At 52.8% G+C, this 16,743-nt stretch overlaps 1 protein-coding gene across 5 annotated transcripts in view; it reads right to left on the reverse strand.

Moving 5' to 3' along the window:
- The window catches only part of LHPP (phospholysine phosphohistidine inorganic pyrophosphate phosphatase), a 148,281-nt gene that overhangs the window by 36,935 nt on the left and 94,603 nt on the right, over positions 1–16,743 (reverse strand). For 2 of the 5 annotated variants that reach the window (XM_057734967.1, XM_057734963.1), the window contains one exon: positions 9,046–9,269. The exons of 2 other annotated variants lie outside the window; for them this stretch is intronic. In XM_057734967.1, the coding sequence (XP_057590950.1) occupies positions 9,263–9,269 (7 nt within the window). In that variant the 3' untranslated portion in view covers positions 9,046–9,262. Of the gene's footprint in view, positions 1–4,790; positions 4,856–9,045; positions 9,270–16,743 lie in introns of those variants that run through there. One more of the 5 variants, XM_057734965.1, reaches the window with a different exon arrangement.

The following is a 16,743-nucleotide window of genomic DNA, read 5'->3' on the forward strand; positions in this document are numbered from 1 at the left end:
GAGACAGCAGGAACGGGCACTCTGCACACCGGCTCCAATGTAGGCCCCGGCTGGGGCTATGTCTCAGGGGCACTGCTGGCTGGGACCAGGGTCCGGACGTCAGGAGCAGAGGTTCTCCAAATACCTGGCCTCCCCTCTGAGCACCGCCCAGAGTACCGGATTTGGATGGTGCAGGGGTCAGAGCCTAGCAAATGCTCCTGCTGGGCAGCATTTTTTACAGGGTTGGGAATCCTTAGCTCTTTCCCCTCCTCTTCCCTCCCTTCTCTACAATGCCCCTGGAACCGCTCTGCTCCGATCACTGCTGGCTGCTCTGTGCTCTGCAAAGATTAGATATACAGTCTCCTCTCTGTGTAACCCCCATCCATCTATCCTGTCTCCCGGGACTCTGTCAACACAATCACAACCGCACACTGGGGATGAAGTCAGCTGATGTCTACACGGCTGACAGAGGGTCCACCCCAGAGAGAGTCGTGGGATCGTATTTTCTCTATGAGAACATAAATTACGTGGGTTGCACACAGCCGTGTGCTGCCCTGGTCTGTAGTGACTGTGCATGTGTCTCGCCAACTCCACATTCAGGGACATCCTGCTGGTGGCTCAAGATCCGCCACGGTGGGAGCACTGACACCACGGGACGTGGCAAGCACAACCCGTCAGAGCTTCCCCACCACCAAGGAGCGAGCTGTTACCTCTAAAGCACTTGAACTTGTTAATCCTCCACGTTAACTATGTCTCCTCACAGTCAAAAACAACTCCATGAGATAATGACGTATATGCTTATATATAAATAAGCCAGGGTTCGCAGATGCATGGCAGGGTGACTTCCAAGATGATGACAATAAAACTGAATCACTACTGACCCAGGGAAGGTCTTTGGAGATGAGAAAACCTTTAATTTATAACATTTTTGAGGCATCTGACTTTATATTAGCAAGGTGGGGGCCACAGGAGAGCTGTGGCCTCCTTCCCACCTGTGGGCCTCCGTGCAGATCGCATCCTCTGCTGGAAAGCCTTATCCTCTCGGTCCGTCAGAGAATCTGCCTTTCCTTCAAGAGTCAGCTCAAATGCCACCTCCTCCAAGAAGCCTTCGTGGACTTTCACAGACATTGCTGGCTGGGCCCTTCACTAAGCAAACTCAGTCCTTGGCATAGTGGTGTCCCCAAGCCATTCTGTGTCCCTGTTCTGTGTGGAGTTTGTGGCTCTCTTCTCCACAACCCTGGGGGATCCTGCAGGGCAGGGGCCTGTCTCATTCACATTCGTAACTGACCACGGTCCGCACTAGATCAGGTTTGGAGGGGGAGGGTGATCTCCCCGACTTTCTGCTCCCTTGCCAGGGCAGAGGAACACCGAGGGAACATTTTGGGCCTTTCTCTCCATCAGCCCCACCTCTAGAGCGAGGACTGATTAATCTCATTCATCTCTCCCTCTCCTCTCTGCGTCTCATTCAGACAGAAAGGAAACAAGGCAGAGACCAATCCACAACATCTAGAACAGCTGCTGGGCTAGGAGAGGGAGGGGCCAGGAGGGGGAGGAGCAAGGTCCTTCAGGACTTACCTGCTTCACTACCTGGGATCTTCAGCATGTTAGCCCTTCGCTTAAGAAAAATTTGCTCGAAAATGCTTTCTTAAAAACATGTCTAGGGCTTCCCTGGTGACTCAGTGGTTAAGAATCCGCCTACCAACACAGGGGACTTGGGTTCAATCCCTGGGCCGCGAAGATCCCACATGCCACGGAGCAACTAAGCCCATGCGCCACAACTATTGAGCCCGCACTCTGGAGCCCATGAGCCACAACTGCTGAGCCCATCTACCACAACTACTGAAGCCCACGCGTCTAGAGCCTGTGCTTCACAACTAGAGAAGCCACCGCCATGAGGAACCAGTATATGGCAACGAAGAGTAGCTCCCACTCACCACAACTAGAGAAAGCCTGTGTGCAGCAATGAAGACCTAACGTAGCCAAAAATTAAATAAATAAATAATAAAATAATAAAATGAATCTTTAAAAAAAACCACATCTAGGACTTCCCTGGTGGTACAGTGGTTAAGAGTCCACCTGCCAATGCAGGGGACACAGGTTCGATCCGTGGTCTGGGAAGATCCCACATGCCATGGAGCAACTAAGCCCGTGCGCCACAACTACTGAGCCTGTGCTCTAGAGCCCACGAGCAACAACTACTGAGCGCACATGCTGCAACTACTGAAGCCCATGTGCCTAGAGCCAGCGCACCGCAATAAAGATAGCCCCGATCACTGCAACTACACAAAGCCCGTGCACAGCAACAAAGACCCAACGCAGCCAAAAATGAAATAAATTAATTTAAAAAACACACATCTAACGGGAATGCAATCCTCATTATAATAGCTCAAAAAGAATAAAATACTTAGGAATAAATGTAACAACAGAAATGCAAAACATACTCTGAAAACTACAAAATATTGTTAAAGAAATTAAAGACCTAAATAAATGGAAAAGTATCCCATGTTACGAAATGGAAGACTTAACGTGGTTAACATGGCAAAGTTCCCAAAACTACACACTCAACACAATCCCTATCAGATCCAAGCTGACTTCTTTGTAGAAACTGACGAGTTGATTCTAAAATTCATACAGATTTGCAAGGACTCACAGTAGCCAAAAACAATCTTGAAAAAGAGAAGAAAGTAGGATTCACACTTCCCTTTCTCAAAACTCACCACAATGCAACAGTAATCAAGTCAATGTGGTGCAAGGATGGATATAAAGCTCAGTGGGACAGAACTGAAGGTCCAGAAATAAAACTGTGTGTGTAAGTTAACTGATTTTCAACAAGGGTGCCAAGACCATTCAAAGGGGAAAGAATAATCTTTTCAACAAATGGTGTTGGGACAACTGGATTGCTACATGCAAAAGAATGAAGCTGCACCCCATCTCACATCACAGGCGAAAAATGAATTCAAAATGGCTCAAAGATCTAAATGTAAGAGCTAAAAATACAAAACTCCTAGAAGAAAACACAGGGGTACATCTTCACGGCCTCAGATTTGTCAAAAGATTCTTAGATATGACACCAAAAGCATGAGCAACAAAAGAAAAAAAATAGATAATTTAGACTTAATCAGAATTAAACTTTTGTGTTCAAAGGACACCATCAAGAAAATGCAAAGACAACCCACAGGATGAGAGAAAATATTTGCAAATCATATATGTGGTGCCTTATGTCCAAAATATATAAAGAACTCTTACAACTCAATGTTAAAAAGACAACCCAATTTAAATATGGGAAATAGATCTGATAGATATTTCTCCAAGAAAGATATACAAATGGCGAATAAGTACATGAAAAGATGCTTGACATCGTTAATCACCAGGGAACTGCAAATCAAGACAACAGTGATACTGCTTCACCACCCACTGAGATGGCCAGAATCTGAAAGTCAGATAATAACAAGTGCAGGTGAGGATGTGGAGGAATCACCGCTCACATGATGCCTGGGAATGTAAAACGGTGCTGCTGCTTTGGAAAACGGTCTGGCAGGTCCTCAAACGACTAAAACTAGTTACCATATGACCCAGCAATTCCACTCCTCGGTACATACCCAGTGAAAAAAGCCAGTCACAAAAGACCACATATTATATGGTTTCACTCATGTATTTCCACAATAGGGAAATCTACATACAGAGAAAGTAGGTTAGGGGCTGCTCAGGGCTGGGCAGAGGGGGGGAGGGTAGCTAAATGGTGAGCGTGGTACACTGTTTCTTTTAGAGGAGATGCAAATGCTCTCAAATTGACGGATGATGATGGTGCATGAATACACTAAAAACCCTTGAATCACATACTTTAAATGGGTGAATTGTATGGCTGTGGATTGTAGCTCAATAACACTGTTTTTTAAAAAACACATTTAAAGAGAGTGATAAAAGCAAACATGGAAAGCTGACATGCGAGGGTGAGTCAAAAATTATCTGCACTCCAGTTATATTAAAACTCCTGTAAATTCTACACCCAGAGTGCGAATAATTTTTGACCCACCCTCGTATGACAGAGGTGGCATTACAGATCAGAGGGGAAAGGGTGGGCTATTAAAAGACAATGTTAGAACAGTTGGTTATCCACACAGAAAATAAAATTAAATACCCCGCCTCACGCCACACACAAAAAGCAAATTCAACTATATTTAGAATCTGAATGGGCAAAGCAAAACTTTAAAAACTTCTAGAGAAGAACGCAGAAGACCAGTTTCCTAACTATGGGGAAGGGAGGATGTGTTAAACAAGATACAAAATGCACAAACCATAACAAAAAGAAAATGAAAATGATCAGATTAATAAATCTGACTGTACTTCAACTTAAAACTTTTGCTCAACAAGACACATAAAGTGAAAAGACAAACCACAGACTGGAAACAAATGTCTGCAATACAGATATCTGACAAAGGAGCAGGAACAGGATGCATAAGGGATTATTACAAACAAATTTTAAAAAGACAAGCATTCCATGGTAAAGTGCACAAAGCATATGAATAGGTAATTCACAAAAAAGGAAACCTGAATGGCCAGGAAACATTGAAAAAAAGCTCAACCTCACCGAGAGTACAGGGGATGCAAATGCTATTAAAACAAATTATTACACGCTTTTCAGATTTGGAAAAGTTGTTTTTTTTTTTTAATAAATACCTCATGGTACCAAGAATTGGCAAGGATGTGGGGAAATGGGATTCTTTTCCACCGCTGGAGGGGACAGAATTGGGCGCGCCCACTTTGCAGTGATCGGCATCTCTAATTAGTAAACTGTGAACTGCGTTCACTGAGCCAGTTCTCCTGCTTCGGAATCAGGCTTGACTAAACTTCCCTGATAACAGGAATCACTGAAATCCTGTGGAAAGAAAGAAAAGATTCCCGGGTCTAAAACGCAGACCCGCCAGGGACAGACCTGGCAATATGTATATTTAATGAGCTCTCCAAGGTGATGCTTATGACCCAGCAAGTGTGGGGAAAATTGTTCTAAAGAAAACCTAGCCCATTTTCACAGGAGGGATGCCAACACGGCTCGCCACAGCATGATTTATAATCGTGAAAAAAACTGCAAACCATCTGCACATCCATCAACAGGAGACTGGAATACAAATTGTGGGACAGCCATACATTGAAATGCTCCCACGTAACTCCAGCCTCTTTCCTGGCCAACCCTGAAATGCTCATTTCCAGAGGCTGGCCAGGCCTCTAAATAAACAGGTCCTATGTGCGACTTTCCCTGTTGGTGCCATGCTGCACGAATACAGTTGAAGGAAATTGGAAGGAACTCAGTGCTGGGATTCTTCTACCTTTCCAGTAGCTGACTCTTTCCATCGAGAGGCGGAGGGACCCACCCTCGCCAGCTCCATGGTGGTGGTAGGCTGCCTGGAGCAGGAGGGCCTTCTGCAGAGGGCACTCCAAACCCTGGTGCATGAGATGCTCCTCCAAAGAAGGGTTCTGTGGTCAAACCTGTTTGGGGATGTGGGCCGCCCCACCCTTCTCAGCCTCACAATGCCTGTCTCCTTACTGCAGGCTCTGGGGAGACCCGCCTGACATCGATTCAAACCCAGGGACAGTGTCGGGGCATCTTCGGGAGATGTGGCTGGGATCGTCAGCACGTTAGCCTAAAACTGCCCAGCTTTCCCCAGACTACTCACCTGCAGAACCCTTTCCACGTGATCCCCTTTCCTAGAATCCCCTCTGGCCCTCGAGGGGGCCTCTGAGCAGCCAGACTTAGGTGGGACCAAAAATAAGTGATGCAAAGAACTGTTTTTCCAAAGGCCAAAATCTAAGTGTGTGAGCCATGGGTGGGTGGCCCTGGCGGCCAGGCTGCCCAGGCGGCGGGGGCACCGGGGCGGAGGGCAGAGGCCCGGCCCTCCAGGCGCTCACAGGCGCTGCTCAGACCCCGCCAGCTTCAGACCCACAGCAGAACGTGAGTTCCCCGTGGCCAGGGGCAGTGCCTGGGTCCCTTGGGGTCTGTGCCCCCTCGGCACCTGAGCACAGTTCGTAAGCAGGACACAGGAATGTCCTTCCTGACCACGTTCTCTCCTCACCCCTGCCATGGCGGGGCTTACCACCATCCTGTCAACTCCTCCGCGCCTTGGACCCCAGGCCACGCCTGCACCGTGCAGCTCACCTGCCAGAGGAGAGCCTGGCAGAATGTGGGTGAGGCGCTCAGCCCCTGCTCAGCACAGCCAGCAGGCCCCGTGCGGAGCTGTGCCCCAGGGACAGGCCGAGGGTGATGGGGAGGGGTCTGTGAAGGACTCCAGGGAGTGACACCCCTTGCGGGGGTGGAGCTGGAAGGGAAAAGGAAACTGGACGCACGGCCGTGGGAGGAAGAGCGACCCGGTGTGTGTGCATCAGCTCGTGCCCGGAGGCCTGGGAGCCGGGTGGGCGCCGCTGCCATAAGGCCTCCAGGCCCTTCAGCTGCCCCCACAAGGGCACCGGGCACGGACTCGGTCCAACCTCTGGAAAGAGCACTGGGGCAGAGACGCGCGGCCTGACCTCCTGAATCCTGGTGCATCGTCCCTCCCTCGGCCACCTTCCGTGGTTGGACCGGGGCTGGGGACCCCGGCGACGATGCTGGCGTGGCCTCACCTCGGGAGCTCATGCCTGGGTGGGGGAGACACCCATGGAGGGTCGTCACAGGAGCTAGAACAGCTAATCACAGCGTGAGGGGCTGCGAGAGGGGAGGTGCTGGCTGCGGAGAGGAGGATAAGGAGTGAAGGCGTGTGCGTGTAGGGGGGCAGGTGCGCGCGCGTGCGCGTGCGTGGGGTGGGGAGGAGCCCGTCACAGCCTCGCCGGGAGGGAGGGAGGGAGGGAGAGAGGGGCGACCCCTGCGCCATGTTTGGAGGTGGGACAGGCAGGGCCAGGCCCGGCTCCAAGGCCACCTGGTGTCCTCAGAAGAGGGAGGGACCAGGGTCAGACACAGGCAAGCCTGCCTCAGGGCCTCAGCTCCTTGGGGCCCTGGAAACCGGAGGCGGCCCTCTGGAGAGTGTCAAGAGTGACAATTTATGAACCTAATTAAGTTTTTTTCTTTGGATCAATAAAATTTCAGGGTGGGCTCATTCCAGGGGACGTCTTGCTTTAAAGAAGAGGTTGGATGGAGGACAAGGCTGGGTGGGTGGGCTGGGGTGGGAGTACCCCCTGGGCCCAGGAGGCTGGGGTGGGGCCAGGAGAAGCCAGGCCACCTGGTTCATCTCCTGGTCAACCACAAACCGGGCAGACAGGCACCTCTGGTGGTCCTTGTTCGCGCAGCTCTACGGTAGGAGTGATGATGGTACCTACTTCCCAGGAGCAGTTAAGAGTCAGCACCAGGCCTAACAACAGTGCGCGCTCCGTGGGCGCTGTTATTGTTACTCGATTTCCCTGTCGTTAGAATGTAAGTAGTAGCGCCTGCTTTGTCTCCGGGTCCACGGACACGCACCTGAGAGCTCGGGATGATAAACGGCCGTCCCCTTGACACTGGCAGATGGAGGCCTGGCCTGCGTCTGGTGTTCAGCAGCCCACCTGGGGCACAGGCCAGACGGGCGGGTGGGGCATGCAGAGCCTGGGGTACCATCGGCTGTGGAAGGAGAGAGCGGGGGTGGCAGGGCCCTCCCTGGGCAGCACAGACACGAACTGCGGGCGCCCATCTGGGACAGGCCTCGCTGGGACGGGCACCCCGCCCTGGAGAAGCTCTCCCCGGTCCCCCAGCCATGCCCTGCTCAGGCAGGAAGGAGGTCTGTGTGTGCGTGTGCAGGGGGCGCAGGAGACCCCTGCATCCACGTTCCTGGCAGGCCTGGGGTCCGGCTGTAGGGGGAGAGGAGGGTCTGGCCCACCACCACCACGGCCAAAGCATGCCCTCCCTGCCTCACACTTCACACTGGCGCTTTATGTTCTGCCGGGTTCTTAACGGTTTTTTTCTTTAAATATATTTCTGGGAAAGCTGTACTTTTACCCTTGTCCTGCCAGGTTTGTTTTTTTAAATATGCATGTACTCCATCAGGCAGTAAAATCTCCACATGAAGTCATCCTCAGCAGCTCATCATCAAAACCCCGGGCATTCAGAGAACAAAGTGATTAAGAAAACCAGGCCTGAGCGCTCCGCACAATGTGGAAATGACCCGTGCCGTTGGGATCCGTGTTTCCCTTCGGCTCGTACCTCTGTTTTACTAACCGCTGACAGCTGAACGTTGCAGCAGACGCCCAAGGGCTGCGAGCCTCTCCGTGGGCCAGGAGGCCGCCTGGAGTCCTTGCCCAGCCCTGGGCCATGCTGTCTAGACGCGTCACCCCTCCTGCTCCCACGCCCATCGCACCAACCGGATGGAACACGTACTCCTGGGAGAATGCTGCTCAGTCATCCACGCACACGTTGGCTTTGGAGGCCACGGGGTGGATGAAGAAGACACGGCCCCACCCCGCCCCGAGCAGGTCACCTGACGCAGGTGGCAGCGGGTCTGGGGGAAGTTGGTGCTGGGGGAGGAGTGGACAAAGGGGACCAGGGACGCAGGAAAAAGGTGGACACAAGCACCGACACTTTCTTAATCATTCTTTCCACAGTTGCCGACGCCTTGATCTTGGCCTTCCAGCCACTGGAACTCTGAGAAGATAGGTGCCTGTTATGTAAGTGCCCCAGCTGTCTGGCCCAAGCAGACTAAGACATGGGGTCTGAGCAGAGGAAGGGAGGGAGCCCACGTACCACGCCCCTGGGAGAACAGTGACCGTTCTATACAATGTTCCTCAATGTGTTTTTTTAACGGATTGATTGAGATACAATTCACATACCACATCATTCACCTATTTGAAGTGTACAAATCAATGGCTTCTGATATATTGCATTACTAATTTTTCTAAATTGTGGTAAAATACAGAGAACGTAAACTTTGCTATGGTAATCATTTTTAATGGTACAGTTCAGTGGCACTCATGACATTCACAAGGTTGTGCAACCATCACCACTATCTAGTTCCAATAGGTTTAAAAACAGAAAACACCCCAAACAGAAACTGTGCTCCCATTAAGCAAGAGCTCCCCCTCACCCCTCCCCCAGCCCCTGGCAACCACCGCTAGACTTTCTGTCTCTGTGATTTGCTTCTTCTGGATATTTCACATAAGTGGAATCACGCAATATTTGTCCTTTTGTGTCTGCTTATTTCCCTGCGCGTAATGTCTTTAAGGTTTGTCCATGTTGTAACGTGTCATAAATCCATTCCTTTTTATGGCTGAATAATATTCCGTGTTCTGTACCCATTCACTGGCTGAAGGTCACCTGGGTTGCTTCCGCCTTTCAGCGACTGCGAAAAACGGTGCTATGAACATTTGTGCACAGGAGCTGTTCACTTCCCTGCTTCCACCTCCCTCCTCACTGTGGTACATCTGAGTTTCCCCGAGTTTATGAGGAAGGGCGCCCAGGGCTGTGGTGCCCTCCTGAGCACAATGTCAGGGAGTGCGTGATGTCTCATTGCAGGTGACATCCACCTGGATCACTTGGCTAAGGCTGAGCCTACCAGCATCCTCCCCTGTAAATGTCCCATTGTCCCCTTTCTGATTGCTACATTTGGGGAGGAGGGTAATTGAAAGCTACATGAATATCCTGTTTCTGCTTTAACTTCCAAAGGGCTTTGTTTTGAACCTGCCAGGCTGGAGATGTCAAATGATGGACAAGGGCAGAGGTCACATGGCTACTGATGCCAGAGCTCAGGAGGGTCAGCTGCAGGCCGAAGTCAGGGGAGTATCCCTGGCTGGGCTTACGGCCACAGGCCCGCGTGGATCACCTGGGGGGAGAAATGGAGGAGAGCAGGTGACCTCGGCCAAAATGCCCTGCAGCCTACGGCGCCTGGAGACCAGGAAGGAGAGGAGGCTGAGAAGGAATCCTGGGAATGACAGTGTGCTGAGGGCCGAGAGGACAGTGTGGCTTCAGCAGGCGAAACATGGGAACCCACCCTTTGTTATTCCGGACGACAGGCCCGCAGTTTCACTCCTCCGCACCTCCACCCGTGCCCTCCCGTCTGCCTGCCTCCCACCTCCTCCTCCCCTGGTCCCTACACATCCTCCCTCTCACCCTCCGACTCAGACGCTGCACCCTCCAGGACCACCCCAGGCGCCCAGTGGGATGTGACCACTCCCTTCCCTTGGCCCAGACTCCTCGGGACTTTGGCTGTGCCCTTGGGACAGCTCAGAGGCTGGGTATCACTCCTTGTGAACTTGGACCTTGGGAGCAGGTCCCCATGTCTGATTTTCCACAGTCTCGATGCATCCACCACTTCTACACACAGGACACCTCGTGAAGTTTAAAGCTAAACGTAAGCCCCAGCAGCCCTCTGAGTCAGGCTCTGCGTGTGTGAAGTTCTGGGGATCTGAGGTGACTGTGCCAAGGTCCCTCCCCGGGGGCCTGCTCTGGGGGAAGGGCACTTTCCCGCAGGGAGATGAGCCGCTGCTGGGTGGTTCCCGACTCCCACTTCCCAGCAAACCTGTCGCCCTGGGCACCGTTCTGCTGGGTTGGTATAGCTGTGTGTTGAGAGCCACCCGTCAAAAACGACTTTCTATTCTGCGCAACAACAGACACTCTGGCAGGAGGGTCTCATCTGCTTGTCTTGCAGGTTTCACACATGTGCACACACACAGAACACACACTGCGACAGGAGATGTAACTCACAGAGGAGTCAGCACTGGGGTTCTGAGTCACGTGCTCCGATCGAGGCACGACCGCAGACACAGCTCCCAGGGCCCCGGGGCTGGGGTGGTGGACCTGAGCCTGGCGCGTGCACGGGCCCAGCATGGTGACCCCAGGGTCAGTGCAGCTGCTCTGTGGCACCTGGGTCCAGGTGCCTGCAGGCTGTGAGGGTGGCTTTCCGTTTCCCACATCTCAAATGTGAACCTGGACCTGTCCAAGTCTCAGGGGTCCGAAATCACCGTTTGGGAAGGTAGAATCTTCAGTGTCTCAGCTGGGAGAGAGGACGCTGTCCAGCTCCATCCTGGCTCTGAGACCCATTGCGCCATAACTGGGAGCAGGGACCTTCCCTCTTGGGGCCTTGGTTTCCTCATCTACAAAGTGACCGAACTGAGTCAGGTGACCCAGAGTCCAGAGTTCCACGCTCTCACCCTGGTGACAATGCTCAGCAGCCGGGGGCGGGGCTGGGGGCGGTGCAGCAACGGGACCCTCCTCCACTCAGTGGGATGACAACACGCTATCCTCTTTCTTGGGGGTGAGAAGGCAGGACTTCAACTACACTTGCCCTCTGACCCAGCCATTCCCCTTCTGGGGATTTATTTTACTTTTTATTTTTTTTATGTTTTGGCTGCGCCTTGCAGCATGTGGGATCTTAGGTCCCTGACTAGGGACCAAACTCGCGCTCCCTGCAGTGGAAGCCCCCAGTCTTAACAGCTGGACCGCCAGGGAAGTCCCTGGGAACTTATTGTAAAGAAATAATCAAGCAAGTATACAGAAATATGTGTTTGTGGTGAAATCCGGATCAAGTCTGGAGTGTAGTTAACAATATATGCACCAAAGCCGGTTTCTTTGTTGTGACAAGCGGACCGTGGCACGTAAAATGCTAACGAGAGGAAGCTGGGGGAAGAGAAGACAGGAACCCTCTGTGCGACTTTTCTATGCCTGTGAAATTATTCCAACATAAGAAGTTTATTTTTAAAAACACTCGTACGTATCTCTGCATAGGAATTTTCACTGCAACGTTGTTTAAAATAGGGAAAAACTAGAAACAGCAATGTCTACGAGTCTGGAAGTTATTAACTATGTAACAGCACGACTGTGTCATGCGGGCCCTTGTAGCTGCAGGAGAGAAACCAGCTCCACACACACTGACCCAGACACCCAGGCATGTTAAGGGGGAAACAAGATCACTGCACTTTATAGTTACGGTATAATCCCATCAAGGTAAAAAAGCATGTGTTTAAACACACGGAGGAGTCCAGGGGGACCTATGTCAAACAGCAGCCGTGATGATTATGTCCGGGAACACAACGATGAGTCAGCACCCACTTTCCAGTGGACGTATTTCTATGTTACCGGGACAGAGTATTTTCCTAACAACGTGCTTCTGTTACTTGGTACGAGTGACCACCACCTCTCGGTGGATTTCTGCAGAAGCCTCCTAACCGGTCTCCCTGCTCCTGCCCTCACCCCCTGTCATCTCTCAACACAGCAGCCAGAGAGACCCCTTCCAAACCTGAGGTCAGCTCCGTCCTCTGTGCAAAACCCGCCATGGGCCACCCTGGCAAAACAAAAGTGGAAGCCCTGACTCCTCTCACTGCCTGTACAGCTCTGCACCTGCACCCACGGTGCCCGGCCCCCCACTCCCCTGTAGCCTGCTCGTGGTCCAGGGCCGCCTCGTCCTCTCACGTAGAAGGTAGCTGCCCGTTCGCCCTCTCCATCGTCCGTCCTCCCCTGCCAGCACGCGAGCCCGTGCAGCAGGGGCTTCAGTCCCCTCAGCGGGCTGGTGACTCCCGAACGCCCAGCCCGTGAGAGCTGGTTAAAGGAGTGAACTCAACAGAAAAACCACGCAAATGCTTCCACTGATAAGTTCTTTGATCTCACTCATGGGCTGGACTCTGTTACTACCGACACCACGATGGCCCCTCTACCTCCCGAGGCCTTCCTCCCAGGTAACGCGTGTGGACATCGCGGCTGTCTGGGGCAAGGCTCAAAGGTTCACACCTACCATGTTATTTTAAGTTTCTTGAATGGAAGTGAATACCTTTAGTCTCTTCCTTACACAGGCTTATCCAGTCTTTAAAAATGGCTACTTGCTCCTCAAAGAGTTAAACATGGAGTCACCATTTGACCCAGAAATTCCACAAGTAGGTATACATCCAACACAAATGAAAATGTATGTCTACCAAAAAGTTGTACATGGAATTTCACCGCAGCATTATATTCACAATAGCCAAAAAATGGAAACAACTCAACTGGCCATCACTTGAGGAACGGATATATAAGACGTAGTACATTCATGTGATGAAACAGTACCCAGTCGAAAAAGGAATTAAATTCTCACACATGCTACCACTATGTTTTCAGGCTGCCTTGCCCTCCACATTCCTGCTTGCTCTGGAAGCCTGGGCACTCAGATGGCAGGTGTGTCCCCCTCACCGGCCCGTGATGAAGAGGAGCACCCGCCGCAGGCTCCCTGCCAAGCACACACCCAGCAGAAATGCATCTCATGTGCGCACAGGACGCGTAGCAATGTTCCGGTGTCCCGTTCCTAATGGCCCCCAATGCCCAGGTCAGTATAACAGAGAACTAGCAGAAACTACACGGCAGTGAGTGGACCAGCCACACGTGACTACACGTGGTCACAGGAGGATCTCACAAAGGCGGTGCTGAGCAGAAGCCAGGACCCAAGACAGAGCTCGCTGCGTGGTTCCATCCCGTAAAGACCCGGAGTCGGGAAAGTGGTCATCCTGGCAATGAGGGAGTGACAGGAAGGGGGCGCGTGAGGGCGTCTGGGGGCCTGGAAACGTCCTGATTCTTGACCTGGGGCTGGTTACTGGGATGTGATTCACTCTGTGAAAATACATCGAGCTGTGTGCTTATGATACATGCACTCCTCTCTACTATGTTATTTTTCAATAAAGTTAATTTAAAGAAATTTTAGGAAGAACCATGGAACATTACACAGCTCCTGAAACCATGCGTTAGAGCAGATCACAGGGAGCAGCTGTGCGTGTGTGTGTACACAAGTGGTCTGCGCTTGTATGAGTATCCACCCGTGCACACAGGTGCATGTGTGAGTGTGCTTGCACCGGGTGTGCACATGTGTCCATGCATGCCTGAACGCACGCAGGCACGTGCATGGCTACCTGTGCATGTGCACGGCTGTGCACACAGGCGTCTCACCCGGGACAATATGGCTCCTTCAGCCACAGGAGATCACGAGCCACAGCTGGTAACGTAAGTGGCCACGTGAGGCTGACCCGGGTTGTTCTGTCCCGTGTCCCCAAGAGTGCTGTTTTGTGGTCATCCAGGGATATTAAAAGACTCAAAACTGCCCACAGGGGAGACCATGAAGGACACTTCATTAATAACAATAATACTAGTTACTACATATTAAGCACTGCTAGGTGCTAGGCAGCAGACCAAGAACTTGGTGTTTTCTATTCAATTACTTACTCCCATTTACGAGTGGAGGAGATCAAGGCTGAGGAGGACAGCCAAAGGCACACAGAGGGCAGCAAGTGGCTGGGCTGGGACCTGACCCACCTGTGCCTCTGGTCGCCACAAGCACGTGCTCAGTCCCCGGTGCGTGTCTTCTCTCTCACGTAAGCAACATTTCTCACGTCCCGCTCAGCCCAGGCCTGTGGACACAGAGCTGACCAAGGCACCAGCCCATGGGGAGCCTGCAGTCCACTGTGGGGACAGACCCAAGCACATTTAGCCCCAACAGGGACCGGGACAAAGGGCTGGGGTGTCCAGAGGGTGGAGGTACAGGATCCGCACCCTCTGGGACACGGAGACCAGGGCGGGAGCCCCAGCTCTGACCTTCCAGGGTCCCAGGCAACTCCCCCTCCCCTTCGCCTCTCTTGCTGGGAGCTCTGTCAGCGGACAAGGGAGTGTAGCCTGGGGGCCCTCACTCCTAGAACTGGGGGGGGGGGGGGGGGGGGGCGTGAGGTAGGGCCCTGCTCCAGGGCAAAGCCAGGCTGCCCCGGGGGAATCCACCAGGAAGGGTGTCGGGCTGAGAGGAACAAACCGCCCTCCAGGCACTGCTGCGGACCCTCAGACCCTTGTCCTCTGCTGCCTGGGTGACCAGCTCAGCTGCTCACCCGCCCCTCACCCTAAGCCTCACAGTGACCTGGCCAAGCTTCTGCTGGGATCCCACTCACTCTGCACAAAAGACCCCAAAAGGTAGAGGCAGGCTGGTAAACGGGCTCCTGGCGGGGAGTTTACCGGGGAGGAGGGGGATGAACCCTAGTTTGCAACACCCCCGACGATCCATAATTCCACCATGGCAGATTCAAGCTACAGACGCGACATGGCCGACCAGGGCCAGGACGGATGCGCACAACTGACTCTGACAAGCTGGCCCGCTGCTCCAAAGGCCTACATCACAGTTACGCCAGCAGCACGTCACCTGGGCCAAACGGCTTAGTGTCGAAGTTGGGAAAACCGGGGGAAGTTGGGAAAACCCGGGCACTTGGCCCTAAAGGGGTGGCCAGCACCTGAGGTCTCCCAGCTTAGTGTCCCCCTGGGGACACGAAGCACTGTGTCCCTGGGGTTCAAGGACAATTCTTCCAAGAGTGCTGTCCCTGGGGACCCAATGACACTACCCAGACTCCGGGTACCAGGAGGGCACCAGGGCGTGCGGAGGGGTATGGTGACATGTCCTGTCTCCAGGATCTGGCCCTGAAGAGACACTGGAGAAGGTGCCACCCCCGAGCCAGGCAGGCTGGGGAACCACCGGGCCCGGCGCACCTGTCCTTGGGCCTCACCCGCTGAGTGTGGCATGGCGACTGCCCACAACAAACACTGCACGGTGGCCAAGCCCAGCTCTGCGGCCACCCAGGGGCCGAGTGGGCCGCACTGAGCCCACCCCCCAGAGGCCCTGTGAGGACAGCAGGGGTTCTCTCTACCTGGCACCTTTGTTTTGTCAGGTTTCTGTAGGTGTAAAGTCCAATTTTCTCCACCACACACAAACACGGAGGGGCAGCAGTGGTCCTCCGAGCCAGCTGGACCTGCTGTAACCCGATCCCTGGGCTGGAGCGGAGAGCTGGCAGCCACAGTCCAGGCTCCGTGTGCCAACCTCTTCAGCTGCTGCCTGGTGACCTTGAGCAAGGCCAGATGCCCCCACGTCTGCGGCCACACACTGGGACAGTAGGAGCTGGGCTTTCTCCCCGCCTGACAGAACCGGACGTGCCAAGAACCGATACCAGAAAAGACCTTGAAATTCTTGGATGAAGGTGGCCACCCAGGAATCGAGGCAAGGGGCCGCTTCACTTCCGTGTCAGGGCTCTGAGCACTGGGCCTCTTCCCAATGCCCACTCTGAAGGACAGGCTGGGACTCAGCTGGCGGTTCTCGATTTTAAAATAGTGCCCTTTCTAACAATAGGTGCAAAACCTGGAAACCCAGCTTGACGGGTCCTGCTCCCCCCAGACTAAACCGTAACCCTAAGTCTAATGCACACCAGCAGAGAAAGACAGTAAGTGACTCCTCGGGGGCTGTGACCTGCATGGCTGGCTGGCAGCACCTGTGTTCTTTACTGACTTTCAGTAAGGGACGCAAGGGACACTAGGCCTTACTTCTGCACTCGGTCCAAGAACAAGCAGACAAACAAAATCCTCTACCACAACCGAAAATTATTTCCAAGGGAGGAAAAATGCCCTCCTCCCTCACACTTGCCTCTCAGCGCTGCGGGATGCTGCAGGAAGGGGTGGATCCCCCAGGACAGGCCTCGAGCATCTCAGGTGGGCCTCGCCCGTCACCTGGCGTGTGGTTTGTGCACATCTGAGCGGAGTGTGTGTTAAGAACGTGTGGAGCTTCCCCAGTGTTCACTGCAGCACTATTTACAACAGCCAGGTCATGGAAGCAACCTAAATGTCCGTCAACAGAGGAATGGATAAAAAAGATATGGTACATATATACAATGGAATATTACTCAGCCTTAAAAAGGAACGAAATTGGGACATTTGTAGGACATGGATGGACCTAGAGACTGTCATACAGAGTGAAGTGAGTCAGAAAGAAAAAAACAAATATCATATATTAACACATGTATGTGGAATACAGAAAAATGGTACAGATCAACCGGGTTGCA

Source organism: Hippopotamus amphibius, chromosome 5 (genome assembly GCF_030028045.1).
Source record: "Hippopotamus amphibius kiboko isolate mHipAmp2 chromosome 5, mHipAmp2.hap2, whole genome shotgun sequence".
NCBI lineage: Eukaryota > Metazoa > Chordata > Mammalia > Artiodactyla > Hippopotamidae > Hippopotamus > Hippopotamus amphibius.